Below are 18,861 nucleotides of genomic sequence, written 5' to 3'. Positions count from 1 at the left end.
AAAATTTTCTGTTTCATCTAGCTTAATATATTTCAAATGACTATTCTATATTAAAAGCTTGAGTATTAAAGTAATTTTACTATATTTTCCTAAAGGAGGACTATACATGATATCCTTGGCAAGCTGAGCTACCTGCTACTAGTTTGAACGCTGCCATTACTGATTCTGGTCTATGATCCATCCTTTTGTTTTCCTTAATTGTCTTAAACCTTACCTGCCTTAAAGTTACTATTTCTTTGTTGTTGCCAAACAGCATATGTAAAACAACTAGAAATGATAAAGTAAATAAGCCCCATCTTACACTGAGATCCACAAGCATGGTGCATAGGTGAACAAAGCTAAGCAATGGTGAAAGATAGAAAGAGTCCAGCAACGAATCGAATCTAGAATTTGACATTAAAATTAAATTAAAAAAAGAAAAAAAAAAGGTCCAGATTTGTGGTTATAAGCTGCATCCTGCTATGACTGTGAACTTTTTTTAGTTGTAAGCAACTTTGTCCCCCATATAGTAGATATTTTTATTTGTCTTTTTTGAATAATGAGCTCAAGACTTTAAATAATTTATGTTGTCTACTGTTCATCAAACTCAAGACTTCATAAAAATGTAGCACTTTTCTGTTTGTTAAATGGCACTGACTTTTTCCAACCACTCCTACACTCTGTTGGCTGCTTGAGTCAGAATAATTAAACAAAGACCTCCAGTCAAAGACTCAGATGATAATATTACCTAATTGATAAAACATCAATACTGCAGAAGTTGACACACAATATATTGCAACCAAGCTCGGAAGCTGGAATGGACATATACGTACACATATAAAATCCTGTTATTTTAGCAATTGCCAGTAAGTCTGTAATATATATTTGTTACTTTACCTTTGGAACAGTGAATAAGTCCTGTAGCAAAAACCTTTTGATACTTAAAACCGACCGTTCTTTCTTTTGCATTTGGTCTCTAGTTTTTATTTTAATATCATACTCAGATTTCCTAATACAGTAGTGATTTTAGGCTTGTTTCTTTGGTAAGCTTTCCTGTAATTAGCAACGTGCTATTATATTCAGAAGCCCATGTCCATACGTGTTAGAGCTCTCCATTCAGGACTATAGTGGCTGACATCGCTTTATTTGACTGTATTTTTAATTTATTGCCCAATTATTCAAAATAACAGTGATGTAAATCTTTTTTAACTCATTGCATTCCTCAATTATTTGTTGTACCACATATCTTTATATATTGGAAAAATTAGCGTCAAGTTTTACTGTGATTTATAATTTCATCAATTCAGAACAGTGAATTAACATACACAGAGGAAACACAAACTGACCTGTGAATCTAGCAAACATAACTTTGTTTAGGTAATCAAGGATTACACATAATTCATCATCAGTACTTAATAGTGTTGTCTGCATCATCCTCTATATCTAGCTGCAAAATTTCAGTAAATATTCCAGTCTTGACCGTGGAGAGTTGTGTTCATTTGGACTGTGCCGACCATGCAGAGTTCCGCTGGTTGCAGTGCTACTCCATACCAGAATCCAGACTCCGTAGATTAATTAAGGAAGATGTCTTATGAAAAGAGTTATTGCTGGTTCTAATTAAACTTTGGAAGCTTCTCATAGGATTTTTGACGCTTTATCCAGGGTTTATTTTTAAACAAACTAGTCTGTTGCTTATTTTCCTACATACAGAAATGTTCCCGTCTTTCAAAAACATAGTTACTTAGCCAAGCTCTTACAGAAGCCTCAGTTACAACATTATTAGATAAATAGAAGAATGCTTCCTTGAATTGACACATTTCTTCTGCGATCTTTTTTTATTATTTTGAAGTATGTTTTTTAAAACATAGTATTGTGCTTCCCACATCAGGAAACTCTCTAACATTTCCTTCCAGTAAAGCCAAGGAGCCTAACTTGGTAAATATGATATTCCCTTAAATGAGTGTTTCACTTTCATCACTACATTTTCATTTCAACAAAATCACTTTCTCCCATTCACCTAGTCTCAGTTAAATTCTGAATAAAATATTGGTTATTCAATACACTAAAAGAGATGTTGCTTCACCAGGAAACTATTCTTCGGTGGTTCGATTTAATGTCACATATTTTTACTTACCTTTTCTATTAACTTTTTTGCAAACAGTTATGTTTTGGTTATGGGAATGCTCCATTCATAATATAAATCTGTTATCACAACAAATGAACACCTCGCACTTAGGTTATTTTGGTTTGTTCTTCTGGTATTTATATTCATTCAGAAATTCAGTATCTGATGTTCATGTTTCGGATTACATCTTGAATTTTTCTTGGGTTTTTTTTTTTTTTTTTACTGATCCTATGTGCAAGTCTGTCATGAATTCTACTTTTTCTTTATAATGAAATTTTGTACTTTATATAAAACTGACTTTTTTATTCGTAGGGATTTTTACATTATTACGCAAATCTAGTGAACTAGATGGACTGCCATGTCTACCATGTTCATTCCTTGATTCCTGTTTCCTTCCCTAAGCTAGTTGCTAACGGACTGTTTAAGTGAAAGCTCCCTCCACTGATATGATTCTGATTTATTTCACAGTGCATATAATTTGCAAATGCAAGGGGAAACTTTCCTTCCTTTTTTGCTGTTGCAGCACAAAAAGTCCTGTCTTTTAAAGACAAGTGGGTTTTTGAACGAATTTGTCATCTTTTTCAGTCTGTGCACTTTTCTATGGGCTACTCAGTTCAAAGCCTGACCATAATCTCAAAAATACCTGATGGTGTTTGCAGGCCATTTTGGCTGCAGTAGTCCTGGTGGTGTAACACTGATCTTATGACTTGAAGTGGACATTTTTCAAAACTGTAAGCCTGTTTCAAACTTAAACTTCCTCCATAGAGACCTTCAGTCTCTATGCAGGATTGAAAGTTATGACTTGGGAATTAAGACTTTTCACGTGCAAGAAATCATGTCTTTTATAAGTACCGGGGGAGGGGGCGGGGGGTGTGTTAAAAAAATGGACGAGCTTAGACACTACTCAATAAAGCTGTTTGCCACACAACTCATTTCAGAGGTCTGTGCCAGTAATGATCTAAGCCATGGCCCAATTACTATCCTGTAGCAAAATCAATGCCAGTTCGGTAAAGTTGACAGCAACGGTGAGATTGGTTGCTCCTATTATGTCAGTCCCAATTTGCCTTTTTCTAGGTATTTTGGGTTTTTCCACCAAACTTTTCCTGTGATTCTAACTAGAGACAGCAAACCTCCAGCCTTGCTTGAAAGATTGGCTCAGTATGTCACCTTCAGAAAGTCTCTGATACACTGTTAGAATGACTAATTGGGGGAATGTTTAGAAGTGCTTTTTGTCCAAGTCTTGTAAGTAGTGAACAGCCATATTTTTATTATTTGTAACTGGTTGTCATATATTTTGCAGTTCTGCATGTAATTTAATGTAGAATCTATGCCGTAATGAGATATTTGTATGGGTGTGTGTAGATATATGCATATATACACATTTATGTAGGCACATATATATATTTCTAAGCCATAGGAATGTGTATAAACTAGGTTAAAAAAAACTGTGAGTTTTGCTTATCTCACTCCATGTTCCTGAAAATCTGAATTCCCCGTTCCCATATTTATATCTCATTCTTAAATGTTGCTGGCCTTTAAATGGATTTCAGCTATTACAACAGGTTCTGCAAATTGACTAAATGCTATGTCAAGAATTACTTCCTATTATATATGTATTTGTTTGAACAAAACCCTTTGAAAAGAGAAAGGGATCTGGTTTTTGTTTGATATATCGTGGGATGCAAAGAATCCCTGGTATTTCAGGATTCTTTGTGCACTGACCTAGTCATAACAGTTGCACATTTCCAGACTAATAAGTCCATTGAGAGTTTGAAGAGGCTTTGAGAACAGAACTAAAATCCTTTGTATTAGTCATCTTCAGTGGCCTGCATTTGATCTTCATTCAGTTTCCTGAATATATTGACTAAGTCACGTTGTTACTGACAGTTTTCCTGAGGACTGTTAAGTAGCCTGTGCTTGAAGGCCATTTTTTTGTGTTAACTCAAAAGCTTTATTTCGTTTTGTAGGGAAGATGCACTACTTGCAAATTGGTAATGTTCTATCAGTTTTTTATATTAAAAAAAAAAAAAATCTTTGTGTAGAACCAGTCTGGATCTTTTGGATGGCTGCAAAATACTTAGCTGGTTTTGGCTTCTTCTCTCATTTTTGAAGATGTAAAGGTCCCATGTCTTATCACACTTAGCATACATGTTTTAGATGTGTTTTTACCCAACATAACCATCTTTGGCACTGTTTCAGTTTTGCTTTTTTCTCTGTCCTTGCTTTAATGTAGACTGTTTCTCAACTCTCTTAAGTTTTTGTTTATTTGTCCATTATTTGAAATAAGTTCTATATGCCCTAAGCGATGAAGCCTAAGAGATACGCAGTTTTAAACACTAGTATGTAAGCACACTTGCTGTGGAAAGGGCAGTTTTTTTCTGGAGGATCTGTTGAACCTGAAAAAAAAGAAAAAAAAAGAAAAAGACAAATAGGCCTTTAACCATTTACTGTTGCTTTCAGTTTATGATGATGCGTAATTCGGTAATTCCAGAGGAGTCCATGTAAGCAAGAGGGCAGCTTCTGTGTGGTGCTAGGCACTTGGCAAGGAGCAGTGTAAAATGTCAGAAACCTTACTGCTTAATGATAGCAGTAGCTGATGAGCTGATACACATACACACACACGAGTATGTATTCTGGAAGATATCTTCCTTCATATACATAGTCTCTCCAAAATCTCCATTCCAGTGTTGTTATCCTATAACTTTCTCCCTTTTCCCAATATACCTGTTCCTGATTCTGTCCAAACTGGACCTTAAATGGTCCGTCCTTCTTTCCCCATACTGTATTCAATGGTGGTGCTGTCCTTATCCTCAGTACTGTGTTAACAGTGACAGGAAAGAGGTGAAGCTACTTGAATCTCAGGCTGTCCTCCAGCAGATACTGATTCTTCAGGTAACTACACTGCAGGCCATTACCACACCCAGATAAGTAAAACTGAGGGATACCAAATCTTGTGCCTCTTTGAAGGAAAGATGAGCTTGAGCAGTGAAAGTATTTTCTCATCCACTCGTCTTCTGGTCTTCCTCATTTTGGTGTACAGGTCTACTTCTCTTGGCTCACTTGCGCATTTTTTATTACTTGACAAATGACAAGGGGCAACCCTACGCCTTCCATAGTTTTAGGACCTGGTAGACATGTGAGTCTCTAAATTCAGCAGGCACAATGTTTATAGCTGTTGATTATACATATATTCTTCATATGGATGCTGGAATAAATATATCTTATCTTGCAAACCAGTGATAAACTTTGTAAGTGCACTATTTATGTTATCTTCTGATTAGTTAGTCAGGGACCAAGACATTGTTCATCTGTTTACACACCTGTAAGTATTTACTTGTCATAAAATTGCAATTGAAATAATATTTTAACCATATTAAGGTTAACCATTATAGATTATACAGCCCATGAGCCACTTAGACTTCTAGCAGCAAGGAAAGGTAGACTTGACAGAGGTGGTGGTTCTTTTCTTTTCTTTTTACAGAACAGATTATAGATAATTATGGTACGTTAACAAATGCAAAGATGGGAGAGTCATGTTTAAGAAAAAATAGAAAGCAAGTTTTCATTTTGTTATAATTGGAATTGTATTGACATGCAGTGATATTAACAGTTTTTTTTCAGGTAATAGATTACCTACAGTGCAAATCTGGGTATTTCTGGGTGTAATGTGCTTAGAAATAAGAGAAAAACATATTAATGGCTTGTTTGTCCTAGTGAGAAGAGATTCAATCACTAATGTTTTGCTCTACAGCATAGCTAGATAAATATTGTAAATGAAAAAATATTTTTTCACAAAATTATCATTTATATCCATGGATAGATGATTGATGTAAAACTGTTTTTTAATAAAAGAGTTCTCAGAAAGATTAGTATGTATTGTTATTATTTGGTTATTAATATTTATTTATGTATTAATATTTTTCATAAAGGTAGTGTTTATTATTATATCATTAAGTATTCACTTTCCAGTTAAACAAAAAAAAACAGTTGTAGCAGTTACTTTTAAAATAGAAACAGCTATTTTCAGGTCACTGTGATATTTTCACAGAATTGACAGCATACATTATATTTCAGGTGAGCTCTGTGAGGAGAAATTAGATTTCTGTGCTCAAAACCTGAATCCTTGCCAGCATGACTCAAAGTGTATCTTGACACCCAAAGGATACAAGTAAGTCTAAAATATTGTCACAGTCCAACTGGGTCTAAATTTCTACTTTTTTTCCCTGCTTAACTTCTTTTCCTTTTGTTTTAGTAGGAGCAAGTTCTATTCTCAAAATACTAAGTTCAGTTATTATCAGGCATTATGGCAGAATAGGCTGTTATTTTCACATAGATCTACATTATTACTTTAAATACATTTTACTGAATTTTACTGGTCCTTAACGGTTCTAATTTCAGTCAGATTTGACGTAGGAATGCAGAGTAGAGCAGTGAGTCTATGTGACAGTCTATATAAAACACTTTCGGTAGCTTGTACAGTGAGAAAATAATTGCATGTAATTGAAGTGGAATAATTCTACTGCTTTCTGAGAAGTGATGGTGAAAGAGATTATTAGGAAGCCACACTGGAAGGTATAAACTAAAGAAGTCCATCCCCAGGAAAACTAATCTTTAATTACACCATATCCTTACCATAATTAAGTAGTATGCACTATTTAAAGTGTTTTCAATAGGCTTTAGGTTAATAAGTACAGGAAACCTGCAGCTTTCAATTGTTGTCATAAGCACCTGTTTTATGCACAGTATGCTCTTGCGCTAAAATCAGATCATTTATTATCATTCCTACTACTTATGACATGTCTTTTTATTTAAAATATGGCAAAAAATAGTCAAATATATTAAATAGTCAGATGAACATGAAATAAAGTTGATAGTTTCCAACTGGAAAATAGAAAACTTGTTGGATCCAAATTGTTGTCTGTTATGTTTATTTTCTTCATGCCATTTCAGTGAACCTAGTTTGACACCTTATACTTTACTGCCTAGTTCATTAATCTTTCAGGTTACTTTCTGAGGTTTTAAATCAGAAAATAGAACATGCAGTAACTTCAAGCATGTATCTCAGTCAGCTTTTTAATAGTGTGCTTTATATTCTTTTTTCATTTTTCTTATTCATACATGTTGAATAAAAATTGAGAAATTTGATGGAGTACTTAAAGTTACACAGATATTTAAAATCACTCTTGGCACTTTAGAGGAAATTTTAGATACTAGGAGAAACAACACCAGGGAGAGAATCACAAGATCTAATGAAACCAATTACATAGATCTTAATTAAAAAAAAAAAAAAAATAATAATGTGGATGCATTAATTTGTAATCTTCCCCATTAATTTTTCACAGAGTTCTGGGCATTCACTCAGTCATATATGAGAATTCCCTGAAGAAATGCCACTAGCATTAACAATGAGAGTTTAATGGGTGGGGGGAAAGTATTTTGTCTTGAGGATATGTTTCTTGTTCAGTGAGGGCTCAGGGAGGGCAGAGCAAGTGTTTTGCTACTTCTGTTAGTTCACTAACCATGGAGTTATTTATAGTGAGTCAGGCTGGTGGAACTTCAAGGGGAAAAATTTATACATAACCTCTAAACTCTATAAATGGAGCATTGGTCCGTTCATAGCTGTTCAGTTAACGAAGAAAATATCCATCAGTATGATACAAGCAGTGTTTACAGCCACTTAAAACATCCTGTACTTCCTGCTGAATGCCAAGAACACCTATCAAAATGATTCATGAGGGCTCTCTAGATTTAAACCACAATTCTTCAACGTGGTGGCAGATAAGTGAACATGTGTAACTAGCAAACCTGTATTCATTACATATGTAGATTCCTCATACAATAACACGATTAAGCTACATAGTCTTTACAAAGTCACAATAACGCTTTTTTTTTCCTTGAGTTTTCAGTAGTTCCTTGACTTTGTCATAAGCACACTGTATTGTAAAAAGGCACTGTGCTATCCCACTTTCCTTCCTGTTTCACAGATGTGATTGCACACCTGGATATGTAGGTGATCATTGTGATATTGACTTTGATGACTGCCAGGACAACAAATGTAAAAATGGAGCGCAGTGTACTGATGCAGTTAATGGATATACATGTATTTGCCCAGAAGGATACAGGTGAGAAGGATCTGAAGACAGTACAAACATGTATATCTTATGTCAAAGTTGCTTTTTTCTAAAAATACTGATTTTTTTTCTGTTTGTATTTAGTGGCTTGTTTTGTGAGTTTTCACCACCAATGGTTCTACCTCGCACCAGCCCTTGTGATAATTATGAATGTCAAAATGGAGCCCAGTGTATCATAAAAGAGAGTGAACCAATCTGTCAGTGTTTATCAGGCTACCAGGGTGAGAAATGTGAAAAGCTGATCAGTATAAACTTTGTCAACAAAGAATCCTATCTACAAATCCCTTCAGCTAAGATACGCCCCCAAACAAATATCACTCTACAGGTAAGCTTGCTTGTGTGTGTAAATGACTTTTCATGGTGTGGAAAATTAGCCAAAGTTGTCATTGGCTCGCTTAAAGAGCTTTTCACAGTTTGAACTAAAAATATAGAAGAGTCACTGGAATAACTCTATATTCATATTGAAGTAGATGGGCTTATTGATAGTTAAGAGAAAAAAATTTGTCAGGTTGTCCTTCAAGGAAGAATTTTACAGTGAAGTAACAGACTATGGCAGTAAATGCAGAGATTCACTTAATACAGCATTTTGATTTAATGCTTATTTTCAGTTCTTTCTAAGTGTTTCTTTCTTTTAACTAGATTGCCACAGATGAAGACAGTGGGATCCTGCTCTACAAAGGTGATAAAGATCATATAGCGGTAGAGCTGTACCGGGGAAGAGTGAGGGTCAGTTATGACACAGGATCTTACCCAGCCTCTGCTATTTACAGGTGAACCCAGAGGAAACAAATTTCTAACCGAAACAAAACATGTATTAATTCCTTGTATCAAAGTCACATTTATGAATAGATGGTTAAAATAAATATATGCAAATGTATGTACTGTCAGACATTTAAAACCTGTTGCCAAAAGACATAATTTGTCTTGGAAAATAACTCTACTGCAGATATGTCAGAAAGATAATATGTTATTTGATCTATTAAAACTGAGTAAGAGTTATCTTTCAGTGCAATAGTTATACATTTGTGTAAAGCTCACATGTGGAAGTGGAGTTTTTTCCATGATGTTACTGCCAAATAATTTCCTAGTGTGCAGGGTCAAGTGCATAACTATACTGCATAAGCAGAAATGAAATGGAATTTTCTCTTCTTTTCTGTGTTAGGTGGCCATATAGTGTGGGACTTTTCCCTGGTAGGTGAAGAGAAAGCTAAAAACTTGATTCTGGAAAAAGGCACAACCCTTGAAATAGAAAAGTTTTCTGCATACAAAGCCATTGAGAGACAGAATCCACATCTGCTTCTGGAGCATAATTTTTCAGGGGTTTTATAAGTCAGATTTCTCTGGTTCTCTGAAACAATTACCACCTGAATTTCCGGGGAGGGGTGGGGTGAGTTATGTAACTTCTCAACAATTTGCAGACAGAAATTGCAAGAGTGAGCAAAAAGACGATAGGCATCATTTCTGGGCCTTGATTGTCCTATTGTTGCTACAAATACATTCAGAAGTAAAGGGGAAGTATTCGTTTTCCTTGAATCTTCTTTTTGCTGTATTTATACCTTTTGTGTTGTAAAATTATATATAGTGTATATTTACTTGCTGGAGTCCGTAGCAGCTGACATTGTTCTGCATTCTACTAGGGACATTTCATTGAAAATAAATGATTTTTAGAAATGATTTCACTCAAATGGCAGTATCAAATCAAAAGCTTAAGTCTATACAGCAGGGAAACAATGCTAAACTTTATTAGGTAACAACACCAAGGGAACTGTGATTTTAGTAGGTTACTAAGAGCATTCCACAGAAAAGAAATCATTCCTATAAAATATAATATGAACTTGTTTAGTAAAAACATAGCTTTTTACAATAAGCATCTTAAGGCTGCTTTTATTTTCTGAAGCAATATATATTTCATAAGTTTTTTTTACAATTCCATGAAATGGTTTAATGTGGAAATAGCATATATATTTTAATTATATACATTTTTGTATATTAAAAATAGGATTTGACTTTACAGGAGATCGAAGCACTTAACACAAATTTAAAATTGCATGAAACATTCACTTTCCTCAATGACTACAATTCAAAATAAGATTTTTCTTTTCTATCTGTGATAGTGCTAGAGAAGAAGTTTAGATGTTTTGTCAGGCGCTTAATTATTTTTGTTGATTTTTGTTTTGATAGGTACAGCTGTCAGAATAGGAAGCAATAGGAATCAGGATAATATGTAATTTCAAGTTATTTTCACTCTCATTTGTTTAATCCATTGAGATTTCTTCTTCTGTGTCTTCTAATTCTGTTTCTTCTTCCCATTCAAAACATATATTTATTTCTGTCACGGTTTCAGCTGAGATAGTTAATTTTCTTCCTAATAGCTGGTGTTTTGGATTTAGTGTGAGAATAATGCTGGTAACACACTGATGTTTTTAGTTGTTGCTAAGTAGTTGTAGTGCTTATACTCAGTCAAGGACTTTCCAGCTCCCCATGCTCTGCCAGTGGGGAGAGGCACAAGAAGCTGGGAGGGGGCACAGCCAGGCCAGCTGACCCAGCCTGGCCAAAGGGATATTCCTTACCATATAACATGCTCCATATGTAAAACTGGAGTTGGCCAGGAGCCGGGAATCGCTGCTCAGGGGCAGGCTATTGATCACGGGGTGCTGAGCAATTGTTGCTTTGTGCATCACTTGTTTTTTATATTCCATTTTTTTATTATTATTATTATACTTCCTCTTTCTTTTCTGTCCTATTAAATTGCTTTTATCTCAACCCATGAGGTTTTTTCTTTTTCCAATTCTCCCCCCCCCATCCCATCTGGTGCTTAGTTGCTGGCTGGGGCTAAACCATGACACTTTCTCATCAATTTAACGCTTTCTCCCGTATTACTGGAATATAATATACACTGGTAGTTCATACTTGTCCATTTTAGTTTTGTAGAAAAAGATCAGAAAACAATAGTCACACACATAAAATTAAAAACTATAAATGTAGAAGGCATTAATAGCAAAGTTACCAATTAACAAACAGTCCCAATTAGGTTAGTGCTACAGAACAATCAGAAGCATCTCCCCTACACAGTTGATCAGCTGTTTTGAATTATGTGACAAGTGGAGAATTGCAGGTGCAGTGAAGAAAGGGATGGGAAAAGTAGTGAAGCGTTACAGGGTGACATGGTTGTTTAGTGAAGCAGATACACACTTGTGGTGGTGTTATTATTGTTGTTATTATTGCTATTGATGTTGTTATTAACATCCCGTTCATTTCAAGTAAGAATGATGGTGAGTTTCTAGGAGACACCTGAAAATTGTCGTGTAACTGTACTGAGATCAACTGTAATGAAGTCTTTTGCCCTTAAGGGAAGGGCATACGTTGGAAGCCATGTATACCTTTCCACATTTGTATATATGTTTGTGCATCTAGTGAAGATATTATTTAATTTCTTTTTCAGGTTCTAGAAAGGAGTATGTTACAGCACAGGATCTTTTACACATTATACTCTAATTCTTTCGTAATTTCCAACCTATTCTTATTTTTCTAACTTTTGTTTCCATCCTTCCCTGTTCCCTGTTTCCAGTTCATACTGTTTTACCTTCCTAGGATCTTTGTGACATTTCCTGCCCTTTTTCAGCTCTTCCCTTCTTTTCACGCATTCATTGCACGTTGTCTTTCTGTACCTTTATTACCTATTAAAGCTCTCTCCTGTCATGTTTCCCGTCCTTTCAGTCCCTCCCTTTGGTTTCTTTCCTCCTTCCTCTCCCTTCATTTTTTTCTAAGCCAGACAGATCTGATCATTTTTGCTTAAAAACTGCTCACAGATTTTCTCTACATTAACCTACTGATGCACTTTTCCTCTTCTGTTTCATCCTCTGTCTCCACCTTGACTCAGTTTCCAGTCCTGTTTTCTTTACAATTAACTACTATCCATTACTATGATTCTTGCTTTATTCCAACTATTTCTTACTCAGTCCACTTTTTCTTCCTTCTCTCCTTTCTCTGTAGGCCTGATTTTTGCTTCTTCTGAATGAGAACCACACAGTTTCTTTCTCTGTCCATGTAACCTTGATCTAGCTAAGGCAAAACCTTCTCTTTGAATGGGTTGGCACGCTCAGATGCAGCAAGTACTACTGCAGCCCAAAAGTACAGCTGGAGGGAAGGTGCTAATCATCTGTGTGTTGAAATACAGCCAGCATGGACAAAGAATTTGAGGATCTAGCCCCCCAGTTTCTGCAGACTTCCATGTTTTCAAGATTTTAACACCTTGCCTCAGTGGATTTTCAGAAAGCTGGCAAATGCTGCCAGCCCATTGCCAAAAGTCATGACCTGCAAAGAAGGGTTAATAGAAGCATAAGAGATAGGAGTGTGTTTCCTTCAGTTTGGGAAATTATCTGGTCTGTTTAGAAAAATAAAAATCAGTTTCAGGCACCATTCAGTATGGAAAATTTTAGAAGAAACAGTTGAAGTTTACCAAAATTATAAATAGCTAAAATAATATTGTGAAATAGTGTTCTGGGTTAACGCAAGTAGGCAGCTAAGTGCCACACAGCTGTTCACTCACCTCCCCTTCCACCCCCAGTGGGACAGGGGAAGAGAAAAGGAAGAATAAAAGTCAGAAAAATTATGAGATAAAAATAGTTTCATAACCAAAGGAAAAGTTCAGGAAGAAAGAAAGAAAACAAAACAGTGCTGCAATTGCAATCCCTCACCATCTCCCATGGGTAGACGAACGCTTAGCCAGTTCCCAAACAGAAGATGGCTAACCTACCTAAACTCTCCTCATCTCCATTTTACTGCTGAGCATGACATTATATGGCATGGAATATCTCTTTGGTTAATGTGGGTCATCTGCCCCACTGTGTCCCCTCCTAACCTCATGCATATCCCAAATCTATTCACTGGGGCAGCAGAGTAAGAAACAGAGAAGGCCTTGATGCTGGGCAAACATTACTCAGCAATAGCTAAAACGTTAGTGTTATTAGCATTATTTCGGTCACAAATGTAAAATGCAACACCATATCAGCTATTATGAAAAATATTAATTCCATCCCTGCCAGGCCCAGTACAAATAGGTGATGAATTATAAAAGCAAACAAGTTAATGTATTATGCTTTATCAGAGAGATGTGAAGAAAACAAAAGAGCATTTTAACTCACAATGATTAAGAACAATGAGGTTTAAGAACAATTTGGTAACAGGGTAGATATCTTGCAAACTAAGATGGGAAGTTGCTTACAGTGAGAAGGACAGAAAGGAAATTAAAAAATTGAGAAGTTTATCAAGAGATTTACAGATTTCATTGATGTAGTGAAGATTCATAGATAGTATAGGAAAAAGAGTAAGTCAAGTCATACTCCACTGCACAATGATGAGATGCCTGAAACAGAGGCCAAAAAAAAACCAAAAAACCAGCCAACAGAGAGATTCAAATTGAAGTTTTATAATATAAATGGCAGTCAATAAATTGTGTGTTGAAAAGGAGTCCGATGGGAGCTGTAAAGCCTACAGAGGTACTTGCAGTAGCAACAAAACAAAGTTACAGACAGATGATTTAATCATGATAAATACAGAGAATCAACAATAACAGCAGTCTAGCTGTGTAGAGTGAATGAGAACTGCTTTACCAATGGGAATTGATTGCAGAAAGAGCCATCATCCCAAAAGCACTCATCAGTCAATCTGAGTAACAAGATGAGATGATGGCAGTGCCAAGACCAATAAAGAAAATTAATTCATTGGAGATGGTTATTTGGGAAAAGTTGATCCACTTGGTTTTTGTTCTGTCTGGATATCCTTTTTTAAATGTTAAATGTTTTTTACTCACATGCACACAGAAGAAAACAACCCATTTTTAATTCTGTAAACTAGTTTTCATCATATATTTATTGGAAATATGGGAATATTTCTTTCCAAATCATTATTCTTCTACAGACTTCCAGAAGCTTTAAATCAGTTTTTCTTACAGCTTTTCATTAGGATCTATGCATTCAGCTCTCATTTCTCCAATGGGAAATAGGCTAGAAGTAATCTAAGTGCATTGGCAGGAAATATTGCACAGATATGCCTCGTGTTTATTTCCCCTTTAATTTAAACCACTCTTACCTAGGAGGGCTCCTCTTTCTGCAGTAAATTTTTACCAGTAAAACAGTTTAAACTAGAAGCTTTTAATAATCACTCTTAACAGAGACACATTCCCTTTACACATTATGTTTTATACATCCCTGGAATGACCTCTTGCTATAAAAATATATGTTCTGTGTTGCTTTCATCCTTTTAAATACTATTGTCTGAAAGGTTGATACGTTGTAAAATAGCATGTTTCCTGGGAACAAGAACATTCTATTAGAATGTCTTGCTTACTTAAGTCAAGAAGTCGTATGCATTTTGATTTCTTAGCACAACTTTTTTCCCAGATTCATTGAAATGTGTTAAATAAATTAATCCTGGCACTTTTCTTATTGCTTGATCACAGCAAACAAACCTCTTAATCTTAATACCTTGAATAGACCTTACTCTTTAGGAATGATGAACCCTGACCTTTTCCTTCTTCCTTCCCCCCATAGAACCTGGCAGTCTCCCTCCTTCTCCTGCCCACTCCCAAAAAGTGTTTATTCAGACAGAGTCTGCTCTGTTGTGCGTTTGCACTTTCACATAGAGCTGAGTTTATGTAAAGCATGCATGCTACCATGCAGATCTTTTACCCATATTGGACTGAGCCTGTCCACATAGTTAGAGTTGGTAATAAATAGCTAAGAAGCTATTTAATGTGTCACAGCTGTAAACGACCATGTGAGTGCTTCTGATCTGTTCCAGGACAAAAGCAGTTAGGTTAATTAAAACATCACTGAGGATATTATAAGGTAATTTGCTTGATTTTTGCCTTGAGATTTAGTAAGCTAATCCCTTTCAGCTGTACTGCTTTCCTAATGAGAAGAGCTAACTGACTGTATGACTGTTCAGTCCATCTCAGGCTACCATACAATTGGTTCATTTAAATAACTTTTTCCAAAGGCTTAGGCTCACTTATTTGATGGTGCCCTGAAGCAAATAAAGGCTCTCATGGGAATGGTTATAATGTCTGGTCTCTGGACTACAGCTCATTGTCGTAACTTCCATGCAGCCATACATTCAGCTCTTAATTCACCAGTGGAAAATGGGCTATAAGTAATGTAAGTACAATGACATATTCAGTCCCAAAACTGACTAATAATATTCTTCTTTCTTTGATGTACTTAAACTGTGCTCAGCTGCAGAGTAGTTACCCTGCACTTAAACATTTGCTGTGTAGATATTGAGGATGGTAAGCATAGACAGCCATTTCTTGTGCTTAGTAACTTGTGTAGGCTTGTCCTTAGACAGCATAAGCACCATGCTCGAAACAAGCATTCTCTGCATGACACCCTTTGTGCATTCTCCTACTACTGCGTTCATGTCTTGTAAGCAGAAGGAAATGGTATATGTATGCAAGAAAAAAAGAAATGAATACAGTAGTCACTGAACTAGCCAGAAGCTGAACACACAGAAACAATCATGCCTAATAAAGATAAGAAGTTACTTTATTGCTAGCATTAGAGGAGCTGTCTGTACCAATGATGAGATTTTGTCTGGCAGGACTAAGGTTAGATGCAGTTCCATATTCCATGAAATAGTAGGTTTATATATCACTGGAGTCAATTCAGGCCCTCATACTTGCAAAATACATAAAACCAATACTATACAACATGTAGGATACACACACACACACACACACGCTCAAATAAGATCTTGATATAACATTTGAATCATAGAATGGTTTAGGTTGGAAGGGACCTTTAACAATCATCTAGTTCCACCTCCTTTGCAGTGGTCAGGGACACCTTCCACTAGATCAGGTTGCGCAAAGCCCCATCCAACCTGACCTTGAATGTTTCCAATGATGGGGCATCCACAACTTCTTTGGCAACCTGTCCCAGTGTTTCACCATCCTCGTATTAAAGAATTTCTTCTTCATATCATCTTCTTTTACTTTATAGATTCTATCTAATCTGAATCTACCCTCTTTTAGTTTAAAACAGTTACCTCTTGTCCTACCACAGGACATCGTTTGTCCTATTACAGGCCCTGGTAAGAAGTCTCTCTCCATCTTTCTCATAAGCCCCCTTTCAGTACTGGAAGGCTGCAACAAGGTCTCCCCGGAGCCTTCTCTTCTCCAGGCTGAACAAGCCCAACTCTCAGACTTTCTTCCTAGAAGAGATGTTCCAGCCCTCCTATCGTTGCAGAAGAACGCTTTTTTTGTGTTCGGCTTCTTGCCTAGTAACTGTATTTCAACTGACATTTACAGTATCATCTGTATTTACACAGTTCATTATTTGATGAGGACAGGAATCACTTTGAATGAAAAAGGGCTATTAATTTACAATACATATTAATAATAGAGTGTTATTGAAAGAGTATTATACTGTATTCGCTGTCAAGCATACATGCATGTCATTGCTTAAAATCTAGTTTTCAGGAGACTGCACTCCTGGAGGAGTTCTGTTCTGAAGCTGTATTAACTCTTAAAGGGAAACAAGATCAAAAACCATTCTAACCAGACCATCAGCTGTTTAAAATTAATATTAATGTTTATTTTGCAGTGTGGAAACTATTAATGATGGCAATTTCCACATTGTGGAGCTGCTGGCTATGGATCAGATTCTGTCTTTATCTATTGATGGAGGAAGCCCCAAGATAATTACCAATTTGTCCAAGCAATCCACTCTGAATTTTGATTCTCCGTTGTATGTAGGAGGTAAGAGTATCTTATTGTTTCTTACTAACAGTATCATACCTAATTTATTCTGGTAACATACATTAATAAACATATGGTAAAGAGACTCATTCATTGAGATAACATGTTAAGATGAAACTTCAGTTAATTGCAATAGTTTCAATTTTAACAAATAGTATGTCCTCCAACTGCAACTGTTGCTTTTTTATCAGTACAGATATTTGATGCTCACTGTAGAATTCTGTAATTTTCTACTGTTACGTAGCTTTTTATTATACTGAAGAAGAGTGTTTAACATTGTTTAGCTACCTGAAGATTCAGTAATGCCTGTTAAGAAAGTGTAGAATGGTAGCATTCTGTTTCAGTCATGTTTTATATTTCTATTTCACTGTACAGGTATCTGCATGAAATGATAGCAAGGTATAAAGCCATAAATCATAATGTTGGGAGATCTTATTGCTAGTGCTAATAGGAGTTAAGACATTAGGGAAGAAGGGAACCAACTGGACAGTTGCCTCACAGTATGTGGCAGGGTTTGTTGTTTTGTTGGATTTTTTTTGTTGTTGTTGTGAGAAGAAAAAACTGTTTGTTTCAGTAAAACTGGTAGTAGGTGATTGTGGAGATAAACCATTTGAAACATTTTTAATCATTTGCTACTATTTACTCTGTAGAACTATGTATTCAAGCCAATTTTTTAACCAGCAGTTTCTGTTCAATTTCTGGTGGGCCTGCATAATCTAGGTAAAAGAGTCAGAAACTTCAGCCACCACTCTGTGCTTTCTTACTGTCCTTGGTAGCAATTCTAGGTTCTTCGTAAGCAGAGATTAAGCATGTTTTCTTAAATACTGCTGATCTTCTACCAGTCTTCATCTTCTACTTAGTTTAACCTTACACTTTTATAGGAGACATGTAAGGATTCTCCCTCTGATCTGTTCTTTCTGTAAAAAGAATACCTACTTTCATTACATCTAATTCTTAAGAACTGTTTTCTGTCTGAGAGTAAGTTTTTAGAATTGAGCGTCTTGCCTCTCTGCAAAAAAAAATACGCTACCAGTAGTACATTAATGAGATGCCTATTTTCTCTAGAAAAGGTGCTATTTATCCTCTTTCTAAATATACAGAAAAGCTCAGAGTAGTTGCTTAGATTTCTCTCTAATGGAAAATAAAACCAGGAACCTGCTTCGATACCGATCAAGAATAGTCTATTTCTCCTGTAAAACTAGTATAACAAGTGCCTCAGTTACAAGTGATGAGGAGTAAGTTGACTTCTGTCCCTGAAAATCCCCATTCTTCCCTTGAAACACTTCAGCTTTTTTGTCAAATCTTTTCAGATTGTCATTGCCTCCTTCCGTCTAAGATGCAAAGTAGTACAAAATAGAATTCAACATTAGTCATCACTCCCCATACCAGCAAAGAAAAGAATTATCAAATGTATGAGCTGCTTTTAAAATTGCATCGTATCATGAATCTTCAAAGGACGAATGCCTTGTGGAAGCACATCTGGATTTTTTCATGTGTATCACTTCTGTGGTTTACATAGTGTCCTATGACATATTTTTTGGAAGGAGAGATGGTCCTAGGTTCTAATAAGACACTGTGTGCCTGCTTACTTGTATTGTCAACATCAGTTTGTTATTTAATGACTGCTAAGGCAAATTTTACTACTTCTTGAAAACTGAGCTCAGTGCAGAATGATCTCTGTCTGTTACAGGCACCTTTTGATGAAATGAGGCTAGACTGCCAACTGTAAACATTCCTTCTGTGCAGTCCTAACACTTAGTTGTTGATTTGTGACATATGGCCCTCCTCGTTGTTTCTTCAACTTGCAGATCTGTGTCTCCATTAGGAGAATCACACTAATCACAGAATAATTAAAGTTGGAAAAGACC

At 35.8% G+C, this 18,861-nt stretch overlaps 1 protein-coding gene across 1 annotated transcript in view; it reads left to right on the top strand.

Annotated features, from left to right (window-relative positions):
* The window catches only part of SLIT2 (slit homolog 2 (Drosophila)), a gene marked incomplete at both ends in the record, with an annotated part of 61,512 nt that extends 44,519 nt beyond the window's left edge, over positions 1 to 16,993 (top strand). Inside the window, 5 exons of the mRNA XM_010287224.1 lie at positions 6,179 to 6,272; positions 8,089 to 8,226; positions 8,320 to 8,560; positions 8,875 to 9,005; positions 16,839 to 16,993. Of these exons, the coding sequence (XP_010285526.1) occupies positions 6,179 to 6,272; positions 8,089 to 8,226; positions 8,320 to 8,560; positions 8,875 to 9,005; positions 16,839 to 16,993 (759 nt within the window). The remainder of the gene's footprint in view (positions 1 to 6,178; positions 6,273 to 8,088; positions 8,227 to 8,319; positions 8,561 to 8,874; positions 9,006 to 16,838) is intronic.
* Positions 16,994 to 18,861: the final 1,868 nt, after the last annotated feature.

This window comes from Phaethon lepturus, unplaced genomic scaffold (assembly GCF_000687285.1).
Source record: "Phaethon lepturus isolate BGI_N335 unplaced genomic scaffold, ASM68728v1 scaffold8475, whole genome shotgun sequence".
Taxonomy (NCBI): Eukaryota; Metazoa; Chordata; class Aves; order Phaethontiformes; family Phaethontidae; genus Phaethon; species Phaethon lepturus.
The sequence above is the reverse complement of the archived record's forward strand: the minus strand, read 5'-3'. Positions and strand labels throughout refer to the sequence as shown.